Below are 22,329 nucleotides of genomic sequence, written 5' to 3' on the forward strand. Positions count from 1 at the left end.
ATATATTTATACAAGAACCAGTTACAGGCCAGATGTGCAGGAGGGTGAGAGGATTCACCAGAGACAGAGCAGGGAACAGAACAGGCAGATGGATGAAATACACTGCTGGGGGGAGCAGCGGGCAAGAAATGAGAGGTCTGCTGCACAATGTGGGCATCTCCGCAGCCGGCAGGGATTGAAACAGCACTGCAGAGGCTGTAGACAGCTTCACAGTGCTGTGCTCAACCACCTGTGCCACCAGGGAGGCCCTAAGGGAAATTTTCTTGTCTGTTTTTTTATTCCCAGTCGGAGTATATCAAATGTGTTTTATTATTTTTATTGGGACTTTTAGGCAAACTCTCAAAATCAATATATTATTAAGTACACTAAAAATTTTCATCAAATACTGTTTCTTCTCTGGGGGTGAGGCAAAGCAGATTTTATAATAGCACTTACCTGATTTTCTTCCAGATTCCCTACATACTTAACTAATTGTTAAATAAATCACACAACAACCTTCAAAAGCTACCAGATTGGGATGCCAATAATCCTGTGATAATTTTCGTATCAATACAGAAGAATAATACCAATTCACAAGTGACAAAGAAGTAAATCACACAATTTAAATCATGTCTTTTATTATTGGTTTTATCTCAGTGAACTAAAAACACTATAATCACTTTCATACCACTTATGTTGAAAATAATAGTGATCAAACATGAAGCTACAGTAAATACTGGCTCATCATAACTAAATACCTACTCAAAGGAAATAGGCTCTAGTATTTGACATCAACCTCTTTCCATGTTACTTAGACAGCAGAATTATAAGCAGCAGAAAGTCTATGGGAAGAAAATTTATATCGTCCCACTTTGTGATTCTGAAATATTGTCCAACTTTGTGATTACTGAAATATATTGAGAAAAGGAGCATTGATAAAGGGAAATAAATTACTGAAATACATTGATAAAGGGAAACAGAAGAGGACTGTTGTGGGTTAATTCTCTGGCAAGAGATCAAACTCTAGCAATAGTAGAGAAAGCTCTGAGACCTAATCCCTAGTCCATCACTGAGGCCAGAACTTTTTGTTTTATTTCTTTTTGTTCAACCTATATTGAAGCAATGTTGGTTTACATCATTGCATGCATTTTGGAAGTTGAGGATCTTTGGTTTTGTGATTTGGGTATCTTGACATGGCAAGACATTACCCTCAAACATCACTATGTGTTCTTGGTGCATCCCTTCAAACAGCATGGATGCTTGAGGGAAGAAAACCAACAACAAAATTATGAACAGAAGAATGACATTACAGTTTCCTTTGATAGCTACTGATTTAATTTTTCTTTGTGTCATCAGATATGCTGCTATTCATTTAGCAAATATTGGGTTGATATCGACATCATCTTTATCAGAGGTGGTATTTTTTGTTAAAGTGTAGAGATGACCTCAATCACAACTCTATCAATTATATCCACCACTTACAGTTATTATCCTGTTTGTATCTCTGTGTCTTCATTTCCATATTCATTTTAACTGAATATGAATAGATTATTTTCTAGCACATATTTCTTGTTTTAGTTATTTGGCACTTAGTTATTTAGTAGTTCATCACAAAGAGAGGGGGCTTATTATACGTGCTTGTTCCTTTCTTCTTGAAGGTAGTCTTAGAGACAGGAACTCTAAAAATAGTTCATATAAATCATAGTTTAATGATAAATTAGTAAATTACAAGGTAAATCATTATTTAACTTCTGTTCCCAGTAACTTCTTTGCTTTAGCCAATTGCCCTAAGAGTCCAGTGACTACCAAGTGGAACTACTGCTAGCTCAAAGTGAGACTATTCAGACCCAGTTGGTGGCACATGCCTTTGAGAAGAACCCTAAACTTACTCTGACTTAGTCCTTATTATAATACTAAGATCTCCACCTCTAGATGGAATTCATCCTCCATTTCCTGAATATGTGACATATGAATAGGCATATTTTCCTACAGCAACTGTGCAAGGCAACTGTTCAAAACCACTTCCCTCCCCCACCATGTCAATAATATCATCCATTATATTAGGATTCTGTGGCCTGTATAAGGGAGAGGGGGTTGCTCCTCAGGGAAACACTGGCCATTGAGGCATTCTGTCACTATCACTTCAAAAAATCTAAACTTCAAAATCAACTTCCTTGATAGAGTCCTCATTTGTTTTTAAAAAATTATTTAGTTATATATGCATTCAAGAACTGGGGTACAGTACAGAGGTATAAGTACAGGGTGTCTCTATCACCAGAGACAGACTGGGGAACAGAACAGGCAGGTAGACTGAAATACACTGCTGAGGGGAGCAGTAGGCAAGTCAGGAGGGTGTGCTGCTCCATGTGGGTAGCTCCCTGGCTAGGGATCGAACTGGCGCTTCAGTGGCTGTGGATCGCTTCATAGGCTGTGTCCTAATCACTTGAGCCACCAGGGGGGCCTGGGTAGAGTCCTCATTTAATGCTTAAGTGACAGGACCCAAACTCACTATTGTTGATTGATGATAACATCAATTATCAATACTATTGACCTCAGAGCCCAGGGTATATTTTGGATCTAGTGGTTAGTCTTAAAATTCTGATAACTGACAACCTAAGATTCAGATAATTATGGGATATGGAAAGTATATCATTCTGGGGGCTGGACTCTTCATAAAAACATCTGGCTTTATATGATTTAATGTCTTTAGATTGGAGAAGGATTAGTTTAGAATACTAATAGTCTTAGTGGTTTTCATTTATTCTCTATTTTTTCATTATCTATAGATTTATTTATTTTATTTTTATTTATTTTTTTTCAGACATCTTTATAGTTCCCATGGCTCCCCCACCACCATATCTACCATAACACTGTGAAACATCACCATATCCCCTTGTCTTCTTCTCTTCCCTGTTTTGACACCCTCCCTACCCTTTCCTTGCTGTGTGTCTCAGCCTTATGTTCAGCTTCCTAGCTTTGTCTTTTTCTTGATCTTTTCTTGGTTTATCTATCTTCCTCCTATAAGGATACCATCCAGTTTTTATCTTTCTACTTCTGACTCATTTCAGCTAACACAGTACTTTCTAACCCATCTGTGTTCCCACAAATGGCATGAATTTGTCTTTTTGATTTCTTAGTAAATCAAAAAGATTTACTAAGATTTATGTAAATATGCACATGCACAAGCTATTCCATAACTCTGCATGTTTGTTTTTGTTCTAGCATCCTGCTGTTTTAATTATTACAGCTTTATAATATAGATAAAACACTTCTGGAACTGAGTAAAGAAAGGGAGACAGATCTGCAAACAAAGGTGAGCAAACAAAGGGTCTGTGCAAGGCTGTTGGAGGCCAGTGACCCCATAACTCCATTTTGGAACTGAGTAGAAGAGATGGAGGGCCCACCATCAAGGTGAATTGTAGATCCCAAGAAACTGCAGGCCCACTCATTGGTCTGTTGGAAGCCAGCAGCCCCATAATCCCCTTTTGGAACTTAGTAAAGACAGAGGGTGGACCCTGTAAGTAAAGGTTAAGATGAGCAAGTAAGGGGAGTGACCAGCAGTATAAAGAGACTCGATCTTCAGGGACAGTGTCCATCAACCCATTCACAGCATCACAACACTTGTAGTCTCTAGCATAAGAGTGTCAGACATGGTGTGGCCACCAGTTCTGGATGTTCTAGTAGGAGCACCCAAAATAGATGCCTGCCAGTACCAGTGGCACAGTGGTCCAATGCATAGAATAAATTAGAAAACAAGCAACAGGGAAAAGGAAAATTACAAATAACCAAGCCAGCACTCTGGGGTGGGATACACTACAAAAAGAAAAGCAGACCCCAGAACTCAAAAATAATGACAAGGAAGAACTTTTCTGCCTGCCAGATAGAGATTTAGAAATGCCAAGATTATATAACATAAAGAAGAAAAGGAAAAGAATCATATGAGAAATATAATTAATAAATTGAAGAATGAAATTGAGTCTTTAAAGAAGAAAATGATGGAAACACAGGATATTAAGATTAATGGAGAAACTAAAGAACTCTGGAAAAGTAACAAAAACAGAATGATGAAATGGAAGAACAAATCAGTAACCCTCAAAGATAAAAATATAAAAAGAATCCAAAAAGAAAAGAGTTGTACAATGAAAAAAGAAAAAAATGAAGGAGGGCCTCCCGTTTGAAACCCACATGGTGCGGCAGACCCCTTCTGTCTTGCCTGCTGCTCCCCTCAGCAGTGTATTTCAGTCAGTCTTCCTGTTCTTTTCCCTACTCTGTCTCTGGTGATTCCTCTCAACCCCTGCATCTCTGGCCTGTACCCCAACTCTTGTATGCATAAATAAATAAATTTTTAAAAAAATGAAGGGACACTTTGAGAAATTTCTGACATCTTGAGCAAAGGAAATAAAAGAGTTATAGGAATCCTAGAAGGTGAGGAGAGATACAAAGGAATTGATAAACTAGTCAACGAGATAATCAAAGAGAACTTCCCAAGCATGAAAAAGATGAAAATAGACATATAGGAAGTCAGAATAATACCAAATTACCAAAATTAAAGGAAAACTACAGCAAGACACATAGTAGTGGAGCTTCCAATAGTCCAAGACAAGGAAAAAATAATGGAGATAATGAGGGGAAAGAAACCGATAACTTATAAAGGAAAATCAATCAGTCTGACATCAGACTGATCCAAAGAAACACTACAGGGAAAAAGAAAATGGATTGACATGTTCAACAAACTCCAAGTCAACATATGCCAACCAAGATTACTTTAGCACACAAAACTTAATTTCCTTTATGAGGGAAAATCAAGGACCTTATTAGATAAAGAGAATCTCCAGAAATTCATAACTACTAAACTCCCACTTCAACAAATATTGCATGAAGACCAAAAGCCAAGATCAACAGAGGAATGAATAAGGAAAAAATAATATGTTATGGAAGAAAACCACAAAAAGACAAACAGAATGGCAAATAAAGACACCGACATACCAATATTAACCCTAAATATAAATGGACTAAACTCACCAATAAAATGACAGAGAGTAGGAGACTGGGTCAATAAAAATAATTCAATCTTTTGCTGTTTCCAGGAAACACAGTTAATTACAAAATATAAACAAACACTGAAAGTAAAATGTTGGAAAGCAATCCATAAACAAATGGACCATCAAACAAGGAAGGAACAGCTATACTTATATCAGATGAAATAGACTTCAAACCAAAAATGGTAAAAAAAAAAAAAAGACATAGATGGACACTACATTATGATTAAGGGGACAATACATCAGGAAGGTATCACATTCATCAACACATACTCACCAAATGAAGGTGCACCAAAATATGTCAGATAATTATTATCAGCTCTGAAAATGGACATTAGAGAAACAAATATAGTGGGAGACTTCAACATCAATGGACACACCTATAGGACACTACATCCAAAAAGGGGGTAGAAACAGACAACCAATAAGGGAAAACCAATCAGGCTCACATCAGACTTCTCAAAAGAAACAGTACAAGCAAGAGGAGAATGGAGTGACATATTTAACAAACTCCAGGACAACAAATGCCAACCAAGAATACTTTAACCTACAAAGATCTCCTTTCTCTATGAAGAAAAAAATAAAGACCTTCTCAGACAAACAGAAACTCCAGAAATCCATCACTACTAAACCCCCACTTTAAAAATTACTGCAAGAGGGACTCCCCTGGTGGTGCAGTGGTTGAGCGCTGGGCTTCGAGGCTGCCCACAGCCTCTGCAGCACTGGTTCGATCCCCATCCACCAGCGAGGGTCCCACATGGTGCGACAGACCTCTCTTGCCATGCCGGCTGCTTCCCTCAGCAGTGTACTTCGGTCCTTCTGCCTGTTCTGCTCCCCACTCTGGCTCTGGTGAATTCCCTTGCCCTCCTGCACTTCTGACTATACCCAGTGCTTGTATAAATAAATAAATAAATCTTTTAAAAAAATTGTTCAAAAAAAAAATTACTGCAAGAAGTCCTAAACCCCAAAGCAACAGAGGAATTAATAAGAAGAACAGAATAAGGCAAGGAATAACAGCACAAAAACACAAATAAAATGACAAATAAGGACATCAGTGTATCAATATTAACTCTAAATATAAATGGACTAAACTCTTCAATAAAAAGACACAGAATAGCTGGCTGGATTAAAAATCAAAATCCAACCTTCTGTTGTCTCCAAGAAACACATGTAACTACAAAAGATAAACATAGACTGGAAGTAAAAGGTTGGAAAACAATCCTACAAGCAAATGGACTAAAATAGAAGGCAGGAACAGGTGTATTTATATCAGATGACTTCAAATTTAAAAAGGTAAAAAGAGACACAGACACTGCATTGTGATAAGGGGACAAGGTATCAGGAAGATATAACATTCATTAACATATACTCACCAAATGAAAGAGCAGCAAGATATTTAAGACAATAATTATCAGATCTGAAAACAGACATTAGAGAAAACACATATATAGTAGGAGACTTCAACACCCCACTTTACCATTGGACAGATCAATGACACAAAAATAAACAAAGAAACTAGAGCACTATATAAGGGCTTAGATCTCGTGGGCTTAACAGTCATCTATAGGACTGCACCCAAAAAAATCAAAGTACACATTTTTCTCAAGTGCACATGGATCATTCTCCAGAATCTGCCACACACTGGGGTATAAGACAAACATCCACAGATACGTTAAGATCAAAATCATTCTATTTTCTCTGATCATAAAGGTATCAAACTAGAAATAAATCATGACAAGAGAGCAAGGAACACTACCAATTCATGGAGATTGAAATCCACACTATTGGAAGACCATCAGATTAATGAGATCAAAGAAGAAATTGAAAAAAAAATGCTTGAGTTGAACAAGGAGGAAACCACTTTCTAGGAAAATAGTAGTAAGAGGAAAGTATATAGCAATACAGGTTCACATAAAGCAATAAGGAAGAACTCAAAGAAACAACCTAATCTCCCATCTCAAAGAAATAGAAAAAGAACAACAACAAAAAAACCAAAAACCAGTAGTAGAAAGGAAATAATAAAATCAAGGCAGAAATAAACAAAAGAGAAATTTAAAAAAATCTAATAGAACAATGAGAACAAAAATTGGTTCTTCAGGGCCTACCTGGTGGTGCAGCGGTTGAGGGCTGGGTTGCGAAGCTGCCCAAAGCCTCTGCAGTGCTGGTTAGATCCCGGGCTGTTCCCCAGCCACCGGAGGAGGGTCCCACATGGCGCACAGACCTCTCCTGCCACCCGATGCTCCCCTCAGCAGTGTACTTCGGTCCTTCTGCATGCTCTGCTCCCCGCTCTGACTCTGGTGAATGCTCTCACCCTCCCTTGCTTCTGACAGTACCCAGTGCTTGTATAAATAAATAAATAAATCTTAAAAAAAATTGGTTCTTCAAAAAATATAAACAAAACAGACAAACCTCTAGCCAGGAATATGAAGAAAAAATGGGAGAAAACACAAATAAATAGGATCATAAACAAAACAGGAGAAATTACAACAGACACAATAGAAATCAAAGGAATAATCAGAGATTATTATGAATATTTATATTCAAACAAATTCAACAATCTAGAAGAGAAGGATAAATTTCTAGAATGATATACTTATCCAAAGCTAGATAAGAAGAAATAGAGCACCTAAACAGACCAATTACAAGCAGTGAAATTGAATCAGTAATCAAAACTGTGCCCCCCCAAAATGCCCAGGACCAGATAGCTTCACAAATGAATTCTATTAAATGTCCAGAAAATGAACTATTGCCTATCCTACCCAAAAATTTGAAAAAGAAGGAATATTACCAAATATATTTTATGAAATTATTTATGAACCAAAAATTACACTAGTACCAAAACCAAACAAAGACAACACAATAAAAGAAAACTACAAGCCAATGTCCCTATTGAACACTGATGCAAAATCCTCAAAAAAATCCTTGCCAAAAGAAACCAATAATGCATCAAAAAGATAATACATCACATCCACGTGGGCTTTATTCCAGGGGCACAAAGATGGTTCAACATCTGAAAATCAATTAATGTAATCCAGCACATCAACAAAAAGAAAAATAAAAACCATATGACCATAATAATAGATGCTGAGAAAACACTTGGGAAAGTTCAACATCTGTTTATTATGAAGGCCTCAAAATTCTCTGGATAGAAGGAACATACCTTCATGATAAAAGCATATATGACAAACCCACAGACAATATTATTCTCAATGGTGAAAAACTGAAAGTCATTCTGTTAGGATCAAAAAAACAAGGATGTCCTCTCTTACCACTGCTTTTCAATATAATATTGGAAGTACTGATTAGATCAATAAAACAAGAGAGAAGCATATTAGGATTCAAATAGGGAAAGAAGATGTACAACTATCACTGTTGGCAGGCAATATCATAATATACAAAATCAAAACACAAAAATCAGTAGCCTTCCTATATACAATCAATCTGAAGAATAAATCAAGAAAATGATCCTTTTTATAACTGAAACAAAAAATATCAAATACTTGGGAATAAACCTATCAAAAGAGGTGAAGGACCTATACAAAGAAAATTATAAAACATAGTTAAAAGAAATAGAAGATACAAAGAAATGGAAAGACAACCCCTGCTCATCGATTGGAAGAATTAACATTAACAAAACAGCCATCCTACCTAATGCAAGTTACAGATTCAATGCTATTCCAGTAAGAATTTCTGTGACATTCTTCAAAGAAATAGAACAAATATTGATGAAACTCATATGAAACCACAAAAATCTCGAATACCTAAAGCTCTTCTGGCAGGCATTGGTGGTTCAGTGGTAGAATTCTCGCCTCCCTAAAGCTCTTCTGACCAAAAAGGAGAATGGAGGTATCACACATCCCAGACATCAAACTATACTACAGTCATAATAATGAAAACTGGATGGTACTGGAACAAAAAAGAGACACCCAGACCAATGGAATTGAATAGAAAACCCAGAAATAAACCCATATAGTTATGGACAAATAATATTTGACAAAGGTACAAGGAATATGCAATGGTACAAGGACAGTTTGTTCAGCAAATGGTGCTGGGAAATCTGGATGACTACATGCAGAAAAAAAAAAAAATGAAGCTAGACTGATACTTCACACAGTGCACAAAAACCAACTCAAACTGGATAAAAGACTTGGACATAAAACCTGAAAAATATATAGAAGAAAATACAAGCAAAACACTACATGGATTACATCTCAGTAACAAATTTAAAGACACTTCCCCCAAAGGAAAAAAGTGAAGGAAAAGATGAACTGGGACTACATCAAATTAAAAATCTTCTGAAGAGCAAAAGAGGCATTAACCAAAACAAAGAGACACCCCAGTGATTGGGAAAAATGTTTTGCATACAATACTACTGATAAGGGACAGATCACAAAGATCTACACAGAGATGATGAGATTCAACAAAAAATAAGTAAACAATCCAGTCAAAGAAAAAAAAAAAATGGGCAGAGGACCTCCCCTGGTGTGGCAGGCTGTTGAGTACAAACCGTTGTGAAGCTGTCTGCAGCCACTGTACCACAGGTTTGATCCTGGCCAGCCAGGGAGATGCCCAATGGAGCAGCATAACTCTCCTGTCTCGCCCACTGCTCCCCTCAGCAGTGTATATAAGTCAGTCTGCCTGTTCTGTTCCCTGCGCTGTCTCTGGTGAAGACTCTCACCTTCCCGAACATCTGATCTATACCCCGGTTCTTGTATGCATGAAAAAATAAATCTTAAAAAAAAAAAAAATTCTATCTTAAAAAAAATGGGCAGAATTGCAAAAAAGACACCTCTCCAAGAGGAAATGCAAATGGCCAACAGGTATATGGAAAAATGTTCAACATCACTTATAATCAAGGAAACGCAAATCAAAACCACAATGTGATACCACATTAAACCAGCAAGGATGACACATTTTAAAGAAACAGGTAGCAACAAGTGTTAGCAAGGATATGGAGATAAAGGAACCCTTCTACACTGCTGGTGGGAATGCAAACTGGTCCAACCGCTTTGGAAAGCAGTGTGGCAGTTCCTCAAACTACTAATACAGATCTTCCATGTGACTCGAAAGCACACAAATACATTAATTCCAAAGAATACCTGCACCTCTATGTTTATTGTAGCACTATTTATAATAGGAAAGATATGAAAACAACACAAATGCCCAAAAATAGGAGACTGGATCAAGAATTTGAGGTATATATACCCAATGAAATCCTATTCAACAATCAAAAATGTTAAACCCATGCCATTCTCAGAAACATGGATGGAGCTAAAAGGAATTAGGCTTAGTGAAATAAGCCAGAAAGATAAAAACATCAGATGATTTAACTTATAGGTGGAATGTAACCAAATAAAGAACCAGGAAAAAAATTACAATAAATTTGAAAAACAAAATTAATAGACAACTAGGGGGAGGGAGAGGGATCAAAACATAGGAGGGAAGAACACTAGGGACTAAGGTGACTGTGCATGGGTGAATTGTTGTGGTAATTTTATGGGGCTACACCTGAGAGAAGAAAGTATGCATTGTACATAAAGGAAGAATGATGTAAAATATATATATGAATATATATACACATATATCACATATATTTAAAAAATGAAAAATACATTTCCCATCTTGAAGCATCTTAGAAGCATGATAGTAAATAAATAAATAAATATTAAGGAAGAAGACAATAACAATGATTTTCTAAAGTAATAAAACATTTTTATATTATTCAGATGCCACCATGTCAGAGAAACTGTTAATATTTTTACTGAATGATAATTTAAGAGAAGCTCAGGTCACCATGGCATGATATGAGCCATATAAACTCATAGAATTTCATACCACTTCCTGGTGTTAGTCTGAAAGACTGGCAGGATGGCAAGCCCAAGTTCATTTTATCATAAAAATTTCATGTTCATCGTGGTCCTTATTGGAGACTGATCACTTCAAATTATCCCGTGAGAACAAATAGACCCTAATATGAGCCATTCTCAAATAGGACGTTATCAGCACATTTGACAATAGTTGAGTGGACACTGAAATTCAAATTAGTAGCATATACTTGTCAATTGTTTTTTTTTTAATATTTATTTATTTATACAAGCACTGGGGTACAGACCAGAGGCATGGAGGGTGAGAGAATTCACCAGAGACAGAGCAGGGAGCAGAAAAGGCAGAAGGACCGAAGTACACTTCTGAGGGGAGCAGCGAGCGAGACAGGAGAGTTCCGCTGTGCCATGTGCGAATCTCCCTGGCCTGCCAGGAATAGAACCAGCACTACAGAAGCTGAGGACAGCTTCACAGCGCTGTGCTAAACCCGCTCTGCACCAGGGAGGCCCAACCTTGTCAATTGTTGATGTTCCTACCATTCACAAGGCTATTCAACAATAACAGCAGCCAAAGTGTATGTCTACCATTTTACATGATCCTCACAATGACATAAATCTAATGGCAGAGAACAATTTAAATCCAAGCAACCCATACTCATTGATTGCCCAACAATATGGAGGGAAAGACACAATTACTAATCTCAGGAAATATTTAATCAAAAATGGCACTATAAAAACATATGTAGGGAATGGTTCAGAAGAGAAATAAGGCAAACTCAGTAAGTGGAGCTGATGAACTCTTGCATTTACAGCTCACATCCATCCTGCAGATATACAAACCTGTGATAATCTTTCAATACAGTAAGTTTAATTTATAGGTTAATGTATCAGTTCAATATCACATAGACCATATATCACATCCAGGATTAAAAATTATTTTGAATCCATGACTTTAAAATTGTGGACTATGCTGCTATGAATATAGAGGTGCATGCCTTTTGATATGAGAGTTTACATATTATTTAGATTAATAACAGAGGTATTGGTTGATCACATGGGATTCATTTTATTTTCTTAAGAAATACATTGTTTTCCATTGAGAATATCAATTTGTATTCTCACCAACAGTATATGATATAAAACATGATGTTCAGAGCATATTATTGCTTATTCCAAGACACAGATGGGAGTCTCAGATTCAAGGTTTTTGATTTTTGTCTTTGATTATGAATGTGTGCCAAACTTTACTGTTAATTGATAGAAAAGACAAAAAATACTTTATTGGTTACATGGGTGTGTTCACATTATGATAATTGTGATGTGGCACAAATTGCACTGCCAATTTGTTAATCCTGAGAGTGACCTGGGAGGAAAAACCCTCTGGGAATAACAAGCTCATAAAATCCATGCTTTTTTTCTGTTGGACACCAGCTGGGCTGGTCTAACAAGACCTGATGATCTGTGTTGAGGAGCAATAGGACCCCTGTGGTGTTTTTCTGCAGGTGAGGAATATGGGCATGAAATTAACAGAATCCTTCCTTCCCCATATTTGTTTTATTTATAAAACAAATACAAATGTGTTCTTTTGAATTGTAAAGATTGTGATATGACATACTGTCTAAAATATTTTATTAAATACTCAGGAAGTTTACAGCCATGAATTAGTGATGGAAAACTGAAAATATTTAAATGATTAGTGTGAGAAGAGAATGAAGCACTCTCATGCTTAGAAAACAATAGTGCATCCTTTCAAGTTAGACAACACACACTGGACAAAGTGGTCTCCTGCTAACTGATCCAATAACATTGTGAAAGAAAAGTTTTGATACTTCAGCTACTGAGTCTATAAGGAGGGTATTTACGTGATGCAAAACAGTTATAATCATGGAGTTGCATTACATGAATGGCTATTTTGCTAAAATAAATTGTTGATTCATAATATATAATTAGTTCAAATCAGAATCAATTTTGAATTCATTTTCAGTTAGAATTTTGTTGCAGGTAGATCTTGTTACCTGTACACTTACCATGCCCTTGCCAAATATATAGCACAAATCCCAGTGAGAGTTTCTTTCAAAATCTTAGAGACTCAAGTTTTAGCATTTCTGTTTCTACTGCATCACCATGGTTTGCACAATTAGATAGTAATATAAAGAGGATAAATACATGTAACATGAACTCTAAGTTCTCCCACATCACTTCATTTAATTTTCTCTGATTTTTCTTTAAGTGTCTGTTATGTAGTCTCTTATCACAAAGACAAGGACAGAAAATTCATTTTTAGTGCCCTGATACATTCCAGAACCAAGAAATTTTTCCTGATATAAAATATGTGCTCAAAACATATTAGTCAATGAATGAACAAATGTCATTTCTTTTTAGTAGGATTACTACTCAAAAATAAAATTTTAATGTTTTTGTAATTTTCCCCTGTTCCTTTTAATTCCAAATTCATGAGTTATAGGGAAAACTCAGGTGAAAAAAAAATAGGGGTGACTTTATACGCTAACAGGTTACATGTCAAGAATACCTTACTCAAATTCTTTCCAACTTGACCAATTCTGGTGTTATTTCCATTTTAATGTTTTAAACTAGTGGTTCCTCCAAGGCAACATCATTGGGTTTGGCTAGATTTAACAGAAATATTCATTCTTCTTGGTGCTAACAACAGGTAAGTCACAGGCAAGCATTTGCTCATATGTGGAGATGGAAAGATACATTAATTAAATACTTAGATGAGATAAAATTAGATTTAGAGTTACCTATATCAGTTGGCATTATCAAACTTATTCTCTCCATCAATTTCCACTAAGGAAGTGCAGAGTAGATGAGGCTGCTTTAGAAGAAGTAGTTTACATGTCTTTTTGGGTGATTTATGGAAAATATTTTTTTTCCTTTTCTTTTTGAATGATCAGATTTATTTAAGTGACTATACAATTACTCAGGCATATATATATATATATTTATATATATATATAGATATACATATATATATATTATTTAGAAAGATTGTCATGGTAAAATGACAGATTTGTTTCACCTTTAAGAAACAACATAACAGGGCCTCCCCTTGTGGCACAGCACATCGGTTGATTGGTTGGCTGAGAGGCTGTTTGCATCCTCTAAAGCACCGGTTCATTCCCTGGCCACCAGCGAGGGTCCCACATAAAATTAAAGAAAGAGAAAAAAAAAAAAGAAAAAGAATAAAAAGAAACAACATAAAAAAAAATTCCCAACATGTAAATTAACAAAGGCTCAAACCCATTCTACTAAATTCTAAGTCCCCAGTCCCTAGTTATTCAAGTATATAAGGTATAATTTTTTTTTAAGTTTTTAGATTTAAGTGTTAAATGTGGATTCTTCTTTCATGAACGTGGCATAATTTTGATTCAAATCAGGGCTTGTTGCAAATGATTACCCTTTCTAACTTGAGTCCTTATATGAATAAAATTAAAATATATGCTGAGTTTGAATTATGTGTTTTCAATCTTAAGAGAGAACTAGCCCAATGCTATTTTAAAATGGCAATTTAGGGCCTCCCCAGTGGCAGAGCTGTTGAGCACTGGGTTGTGAAACTGCCTGCATCCTCTGCAGTGCCTGTTCCATCCCCCGACTCTGCCAGGTGAGGTTCCCACATGGTGCACAGACCTCTTCTTCTGCCCACTGCTCCCCTCAGCAGTGTACTTCATCAGTCTGCCTGCTCTGCTCTCCCCTCTCCTCTGATGAATTTTCTCACCCTCCCGCGCTTCTGACTGTACTCACTGCTTGTATAATTAATAAATAAATCTTTTAAAAAATAAAATGACAATTTATATTTTTAGCAATCTCAGAGTTGTCCTTTATAACAAATCTTATGATAATTTGATTTTATTGTTTAGCCATTAAATATTGGGGAAATTAAACTAAAGGGACTAAAACAAGTTTATGTGTGCTGGAAATTGTCAAAGTCAGATATTAAAACTATTTTCTTACACTCTAGCCTGTTCTCTTTCTACAAATCCCAAAAGCAAAAAGTGATTTATATTGAGAGAGAGGAGAACCTAAAAATGATAGCCAAGATTTCAGTAACATTATTGGATGCCAGGTACTAATATCTATATAAACAGGATTCTCCCAATGACACTCTGAAGTGAAGGACAGCTCTGATGGCCCTTTGGCTCGCAGTGAACTTGACCATTGATTTGCAAAGTGTCATGGGGTTAATGAGTGTCAGACACCAGACTTCGCTTGTGTGATTCTGTGGAAAGGTCCAGATTCTGTGTAAAGATAAGTGCCAAGTGAGGAAGAGTAAAGTGACATTGGAGCTGAAATAAATAGAGACTGGGAATTCACATAATCAAACTGCAGTGGTTTATGCCAATGTGTCTGTCTTATCACTTTTGGGCATATTTCTGTATGTATTGTTCCTTTCTTTGTCAAAGAATGATTTTCATAACTTATTTACGATGTTAAAAATTAATTTATTTGAATTGTGTGATATAGGTATGTTAGTGAGTCCCTTAGAATCTAAATTACAGTGACTAAATTGCATGTTTTAGATCAAGAGCACTTGTTTTAGTGATATCAGGTCATAGAGAGACTTAAGACTTGGGAAGAATTAGGCAAATTCTATTCTAGGATGCAGAAACAGACCTGATCTGATTCTGGTATAAAATTATTCCAGCTCAGACCTGCTTCAAGATTTAAAGACTAAAGTGTTGAAAATTACATATATATATATATATATATATATATATATATATATATATATTGCTCAGTTTTGAACAAGAGGTTTGTATTTGGACTTCACAGTATTTTTATACTACAATCTGTAATTGTTGGAAGACAGAAAAATATAGTGAAGTAGCTTGAAACACCACCATCAATAAAAAAATCACAAGTTAAATTTGAGTACTTTGTAATCACATTCACATACATACATATGCATATAAATACGTACACCATTTAGATGAATGCAGACATGTGAAATTTATATATTTATGAAAAGTATACAGAGTCAGGAGTTTATAATCTCCCACAATTAGGAGAGTGTAAACAAAACCCAATATTTTACTTAAGAATGTAATGAGGTTGTCGCATTGTGATAGATATTAGATTCAACTTGTATTTCAATGAGTACTTGGAATTCTATAAATAATTCCAATAGTAAAACCTATATCACTTTCTACATATCCGGTAGCAGATATTAAAGTTGCCTCTGCCTCCTTACCTTACTATGGTAAACAATACCAAAATTAATATTTTGTGCAAAGTAGTCTACTTCTTTTGATTTACAAATAAGATTGCCCAGGAGTTAAACGACAATTGAGTTTCTGGAATTAATTCACTTCCTTTTGTTGTAACTTTGTTGACAACTTTAGATCAAAAACTAAAATTTTTATTGAATGTGATTGTGACCTTGCAGCGATTTGGTATTTCTTAGCTAGTTTGTAAAGTCAATAAGGCTTGAAATGTTATTACAGAAATAGGGGTTAGTTGACTGTAGTAGAGACTATGGAACAAGAATCCAAGTCTCGAGTCTGGACCCACCTCTGCCAGTTTCCCTTGCAGTGCCTCATTTTCCAATTGTAAAAAGGCCATGAGTATAATTGACCATATAATGTACTTGTCGATTGATCCCTGGTACACACTCAACAATGCATGGGCAGAGGATAATCTCCTATTAGTAGCATGTCTCAACTTTGTTTATGTTTTAAAGTTAATAAGATTATTTGTTAATCTTGGTGTGCTGATTTCCTGTAACTATTCTATCAAATTATCACAAATTCAGTGGCTTAAACTGTAAATGTACTGCCTTACAGTTCTTATCATCGGCAATCTGAAATTGGTACTGCTGCTCTAAATGGATGTTTATAGAATCAGTTTCTTAGCATTCTGAATTTCTAGGGATCACTCACACTCATGGCCTCATTGCCCCCTCCATCTTCAACAATTCATTTGAATCACTGTGACCTTTGTTTCTGATGTTGCTTCTCCACTGCCTACAGCCTCCCTCTCTCCTGTCTCTATCTTCTATGCTTGATCTTAGCCAAAAGGCCAAGAAGTGATCTCCTGTCTCTATCTTCTAATGACTCTTGTAATTATGTTGTTAGCAACAGGAATTTCTCCTCTTCTCACCATTCCTAACTTAATAACAAAGCATCTTTCATCCAGTAAGGACTGTATTCATATGTTCTGAAGATTAGCAAAAATCTTAAGGGATTTTTGTAGAAGTTGAGGGACATTATTCCAGTTTTCACAAGTAGTTTTATTCAATACATAAATAAATCTACCATAATTTTACTAGATTTAATATTATACCAAATTAATAGTAACATTTTTAAGATATATTTTTTTCTTACTTTAAAGTTTATTTTTATTTATTTGTGCATATGAGAACTGGAGTGTAGGCAGAGGTGGGGGGGCAGAGGGAGGTGATAAGAGCTTTCACCAGAGACAGAGTGGGGAGCAGAACAGGCAGATCTACTTAAATACACTGCTAAGGGGAGCAGTGGGCAAGACAGGAGAGGTCTGTTGCACCATGTGTGTTAGCTCCCTCGCCAGGGATAGAACTCATGTTGCAGTACTTGCAATAGCTTGATAGTGCTGAGACTTTACCCCTTGCACCAGTGGGAAGGTTCCAAGACACATTTTTTTTTTTTTTTAATGAGAGATTGACTACTAAGAAAAACAATGCATAATGATTTTCTGTCATTTTGTATTTTTAATGAAAGTTGGGCTCAAAACTCCACAGTCCAATCTCTACATACATTTAATATCTGAAGCTACAGTTATCTTCAAACTGTAATTGGGACTAACTGAGTGAAGACCTATTGCAGTAAGGAGCAGATTCAGAAGAGAGAAAGTGGTGAGTCCTTTTTTTTAATTCATTTATTTACTTTTTTATTTAAATTGTGCTGACTTCTATCTTTGACCAAATAGTTTACTGATTTTAAGTCACAGTAAATGATTGTCTCAAATTCATAAATATGAAATCCCAATGCTTTAACGTAAATTTGTACTGTTATTTCATATTGGAAATGTATGATATATTTTGTTGCTAAAATCAGCTTTCTATTAGAAAATATGTTTGTATTTTGATTTGAGAAAATCTAATTTGTATTGAAGATAAACAGAAGAAGTAATTTACTTTTTATTTCCCTTTAGCAAATGTTATGAAAAATGTGTGGATGTGTTTTAAAGCAATTCTAGAAGTCTATCATCTTAAAAATGAAAACAAGCAAACAAAAACCCAAGAGCATTTTTTATATTTTGAATTGTTTAATATTGATTCCCTTAAAAGTACAAATGCTCACCATTGCCAGACTTTCTTTCATATCCTTATATACATTTTTTTATAAACAGTCAAAAATCCTTGCTCATATTTACCGCACTTTCTAAAACGGGTAGAGTACAAAATGTAAAGAATATTTGTGAAATGTTGAGAAATACGAAAAAAATAAAGCCTTCAAGTGTTATCATTGTAGTACCCTCTGAGAATGTGGGTTTTGAGCAAAGTCTGGAAGTGCACAGAGAATGATGTGGCTCAGCTGTGGAGCCCAGGTCTGGGTTGCTGTAGAAGCAAAGTACTTGGGCTGGAGGCTCACTCAGTATAATGGTGCAAGATCTGTAGGAATGCCCAGGCAGCTGCAGCATCAGGGCAAACATTCAGGAGCAGGTAGTCATCTTCTGATGACTTCAGAAGATAAAAACATTAAATATGATGAGTCTTGAAGTTGAATATGAAGTGTCATAGTGTTTTAAGCAGACAGTGAGAGTAGGTTTCCCAAGATCACATTTACTTCTTTCTGCTGAGGTCAGGCTAAATGTATATATATGAGAAAGAGAATGGGAGATGCTTATAAATATACTGAAATAAACAATGTGAAATCAGACAACTTAAACAAGTAATTCATGAAATAATATCTAAACATTTTATGATATCACAAAGATACATGCATACACACAAACACACTCATAACATAGTTGAACATTGTTCTCATTTCTGACACAAAGCTACTCAACCCTTGATTTCCTAAAGAAAAAGAACACTGTGGATGTCTTGTTAGTCATAATAAGCTTGTCAAAGGATACCTGAATTTATATTAATGAGAAGACTTAGGGAAAGTCGTTTTACATAGAGGTTCAGGTGCCAGTGACTAGTCATACTATTAGAAATTTGGCATTTTTGCACTCACAATTCTATATCGAGGAAGTGTGCAAGAGATTTAATTAATCATCAATGGCATATGGTTTAATCAATTATTCCCAAATTATGAAGCTTCCGTAAATACAAAAGGATTCGGTTTAGACAGTCTCTAGGTTGGTTAACACGTGAAAGTACTTGAAGGGTGACTTATCCAGAGAGGGCAAAATGCCCCTGGAGTTCCCCATGTACCGTGCCCTAGGCACCCTAGGCACAACTTTCAATGGGTTGATCCTGCTTTAAATCCTTTTATAATACATTATCAGTCTAGTAAGTAAAATATTTTTCTGAGTATTATGTAACACTTTAGAAAATAAATTGAACCCAGGAAAGTGGTCATGAGAACAACTGACTTATAATCTGTGCTTAAGGAGCACAAGTAACAACTGTACTTGCAAGTAGCATCTGAAGGAAGGTCTAGTCTTATAGAAGCGAGCCCTTTACCTATTGTATATGAAGCTATATCCAGGTAGATATAATGAGAAATGAAGTATAAGATGCCCATTTGGTGTCTGGAGCGTTGAAGAATTGCCTTATGTGTAGGAGAAACTTCGATACTTTGGACACCAAATATGGGACCAAGAGTGTCAAAATTATTGAGCGGAGAGGAGACATACAGTGACATACTGTTTTTTTTTTTTTTTCTGTACACACTTCCTTTCCTGTCATTCACTTTGTCTTTTAATAATAAAGATTATCAATGAATCAAGCACCACTTTCCACAACCACAGTATTTATTGGGCAATATTGTAAATGACATAAACACAGTGAAAATGATATATATTTAACACTCTAATCAATGTTTATCTTAACAAATACCAAATTTATGATGCAATTAGCATAACATATTTCAGCATCAACACAGATACTATATAAAAATAGGTTTGAGTTGTTGTGTTTTATTTATATTTTGTGTGTGTGGGACCCTCGCTGACGGCCGAGGAACGAACTGGAGCTGCTGTAGGCAACCTCGCAGCCCAGCGCTCAACCTCTGCGCCACCAGAGGAGGCCCTGAGTTGTTGTGTTTTAACAAGGAGAAGTATATCTAGACTGTTTGATATCTCCTAGTCTATTTTTTTCTAGCATTTTACCTTGCAAAAAAGTCATCCTGACCTCTGAGGTGACATCTCTATTGTGAGATTCTCACAAATTAAAGATTTCCTCCTTTTACTTCCTTGTCTTTGTGGCTTCCTGCTCCCCAGGTCCTGACATAAGCAATGTCAATGAGGAATAAGAATTCATCTTCTGACTTTATCCTCCTGGGGCTTCTGGTGAGCAATGAAGCCACAGGGTTTGTCTTCACAGTCATCTTGGCTATTTTTGTAGTGGCTGTAACTGCAAATGTGGTCATGATATTTTTGATCCAGGTGGATTCCCGCCTTCACACACCCATGTACTTTCTGCTCAGTCAGCTGTCTATCATGGACACCCTTTTCATTTGTACCACTGTCCCAAAGCTGCTGATTGACATGGTTTCTAAAGAGAAGACCATTTCTTTTGTGGCTTGCGGCATCCAGATCTTCCTCTACTTGACCATGATTGGCTCAGAGTTCTTCCTCCTGGGCCTAATGGCCTATGACCGCTACGTGGCTGTTTGTAACCCTCTTAGGTACCCAGTCCTGATGAACCGAAAGATGTGTGCTCTGCTGGCTGCTGGTGCCTGGTTTGGTGGTTCCCTGGATGGTTTTCTCCTCACTCCCATCACCATGAATTTCCCCTTCTGTGGCTCCCGCAGTATCAACCATTTCTTCTGTGAGATTCCTGCTGTTCTCAGATTGGCCTGTTCTGACACATCCTTGTATGAAACGCTGATGTATATCTGCTGTGTACTCATGCTGCTTATCCCTATCTCTATCATCTCAACCTCCTACACCCTCATCTTGTTAACAGTCCACCGCATGCGTTCTGCTGAAGGCCGCAAAAAGGCATTTACCACTTGTTCTTCCCACTTGACTGTAGTTAGCATTTTCTATGGGGCTGCCTTCTACACGTATGTGCTGCCTCAGTCATTCCACACCCCAGAGAAAGACAAGGTAGTATCTGCCTTTTATACCATTGTCACACCCATGCTTAATCCTCTCATCTATAGTCTCAGAAACAAGGATGTCTTGGGGGCTTTTAAAAAGATATTTGCACGTTGTTCATCTGTGCAGAAAGTAGCAACAAGTGGTGATTAGATATTCAATATTTTGATAATAGGTCTTCCTAAAGATATCATCTGTTTCCTGTTTCAGAAGAGACCATTTGTTCAGTTGTCAAAGATTATTTACAATTCACAATTAAGAAGGTTTATCTTGTCTGGTTTCTTGATCTCAGTGGGATGAAACCAAATTGTTTTGTTATTTTTATGGAGACTTTCAGGCAAATTATCAAAAATAATATACTACTCAGTAAGTTAAAGAATTCATCAAATCCTAGTTATTGCATCTAGGGGGAAAAGAACAGGTATCAGATTTATAGCAACACTTTCCAGATCCCCTTAACTCTTAACTAAGTTAAATAAATCACACAACAATATTGTAATGCTACCAAATTTGGGTGCCAAAAGTTATGTTATTATTTTTGTATCTATAAATAAAATCAATACCCATTCACAAATGACAAAGAGAAATCACAGAATTTAAATCATGTATTTTATTATTGGACTTATCTCAGTGAACTAGAAATTCTAAAATCATCTTCATATCATGTTGCTGAAATTAATAATGGTCAAACATGAGACAACAGTAAATAGTGGCTGAAATTATAAAGTGACAATGAGTTATGCATTTTCAAGCACTAAACATCAATTCAAAGTAAAAATACTCTATTATTTAACATCAATGCACTCCACTGTAACTCTTTCCACATTATTCTAACAGCAGAATTGTAACCAGGGTAAAGTCTATGGGAAGAAAATTTACATTTTCTCATTCTATGATTGAACAATAGGACTTCAATATGTTTTGTTTTTTTTTTTCCCCTGAGTGAGATGCAAATTTCCTAGAGACTTTTCCATAGAGCTATAAATTGATGATATGTACATTTTTAAAAGGAGAAATTTATGGAGATAGAATGTGGGAACTATGTTGAATGTGGAAAGACAATTTAGGAGACACCAAATGATAGAAAAGGTAAAGTGAGTAGGTTAGTTACAAAACAAGATTTAGCACATATATATGATATATACTAGGAAACAAACTCTCTAAGGAAATATACTTCAATAATGTTTGAACTCAAGCAAAAATAAATGGGATTTTGATTACTGAGATTTTTGTAAATCACAAGAGAGGCAGGATTAATGCAGGATGAATCAAGTATACAT

At 35.9% G+C, this 22,329-nt stretch overlaps 1 protein-coding gene across 1 annotated transcript; it reads left to right on the forward strand.

The window, feature by feature from the left end:
• The first annotated feature begins 14,764 nt into the window (after positions 1-14,764).
• On the forward strand, positions 14,765-21,883 carry LOC119242675 (olfactory receptor 2T11-like). Its single transcript, XM_037508191.1, has 3 exons — positions 14,765-14,780; positions 20,241-21,153; positions 21,859-21,883. Exons 1-3 carry the CDS (start codon positions 14,765-14,767, stop codon positions 21,881-21,883), a joined length of 954 nt encoding a protein of 317 aa, XP_037364088.1.
• The last annotated feature ends 446 nt before the right edge of the window (positions 21,884-22,329 follow it).

This window comes from Talpa occidentalis, unplaced genomic scaffold (assembly GCF_014898055.3).
Source record: "Talpa occidentalis isolate TD23 unplaced genomic scaffold, MPIMG_talOcc4v2.1 talOcc4.13, whole genome shotgun sequence".
Taxonomy (NCBI): Eukaryota; Metazoa; Chordata; class Mammalia; order Eulipotyphla; family Talpidae; genus Talpa; species Talpa occidentalis.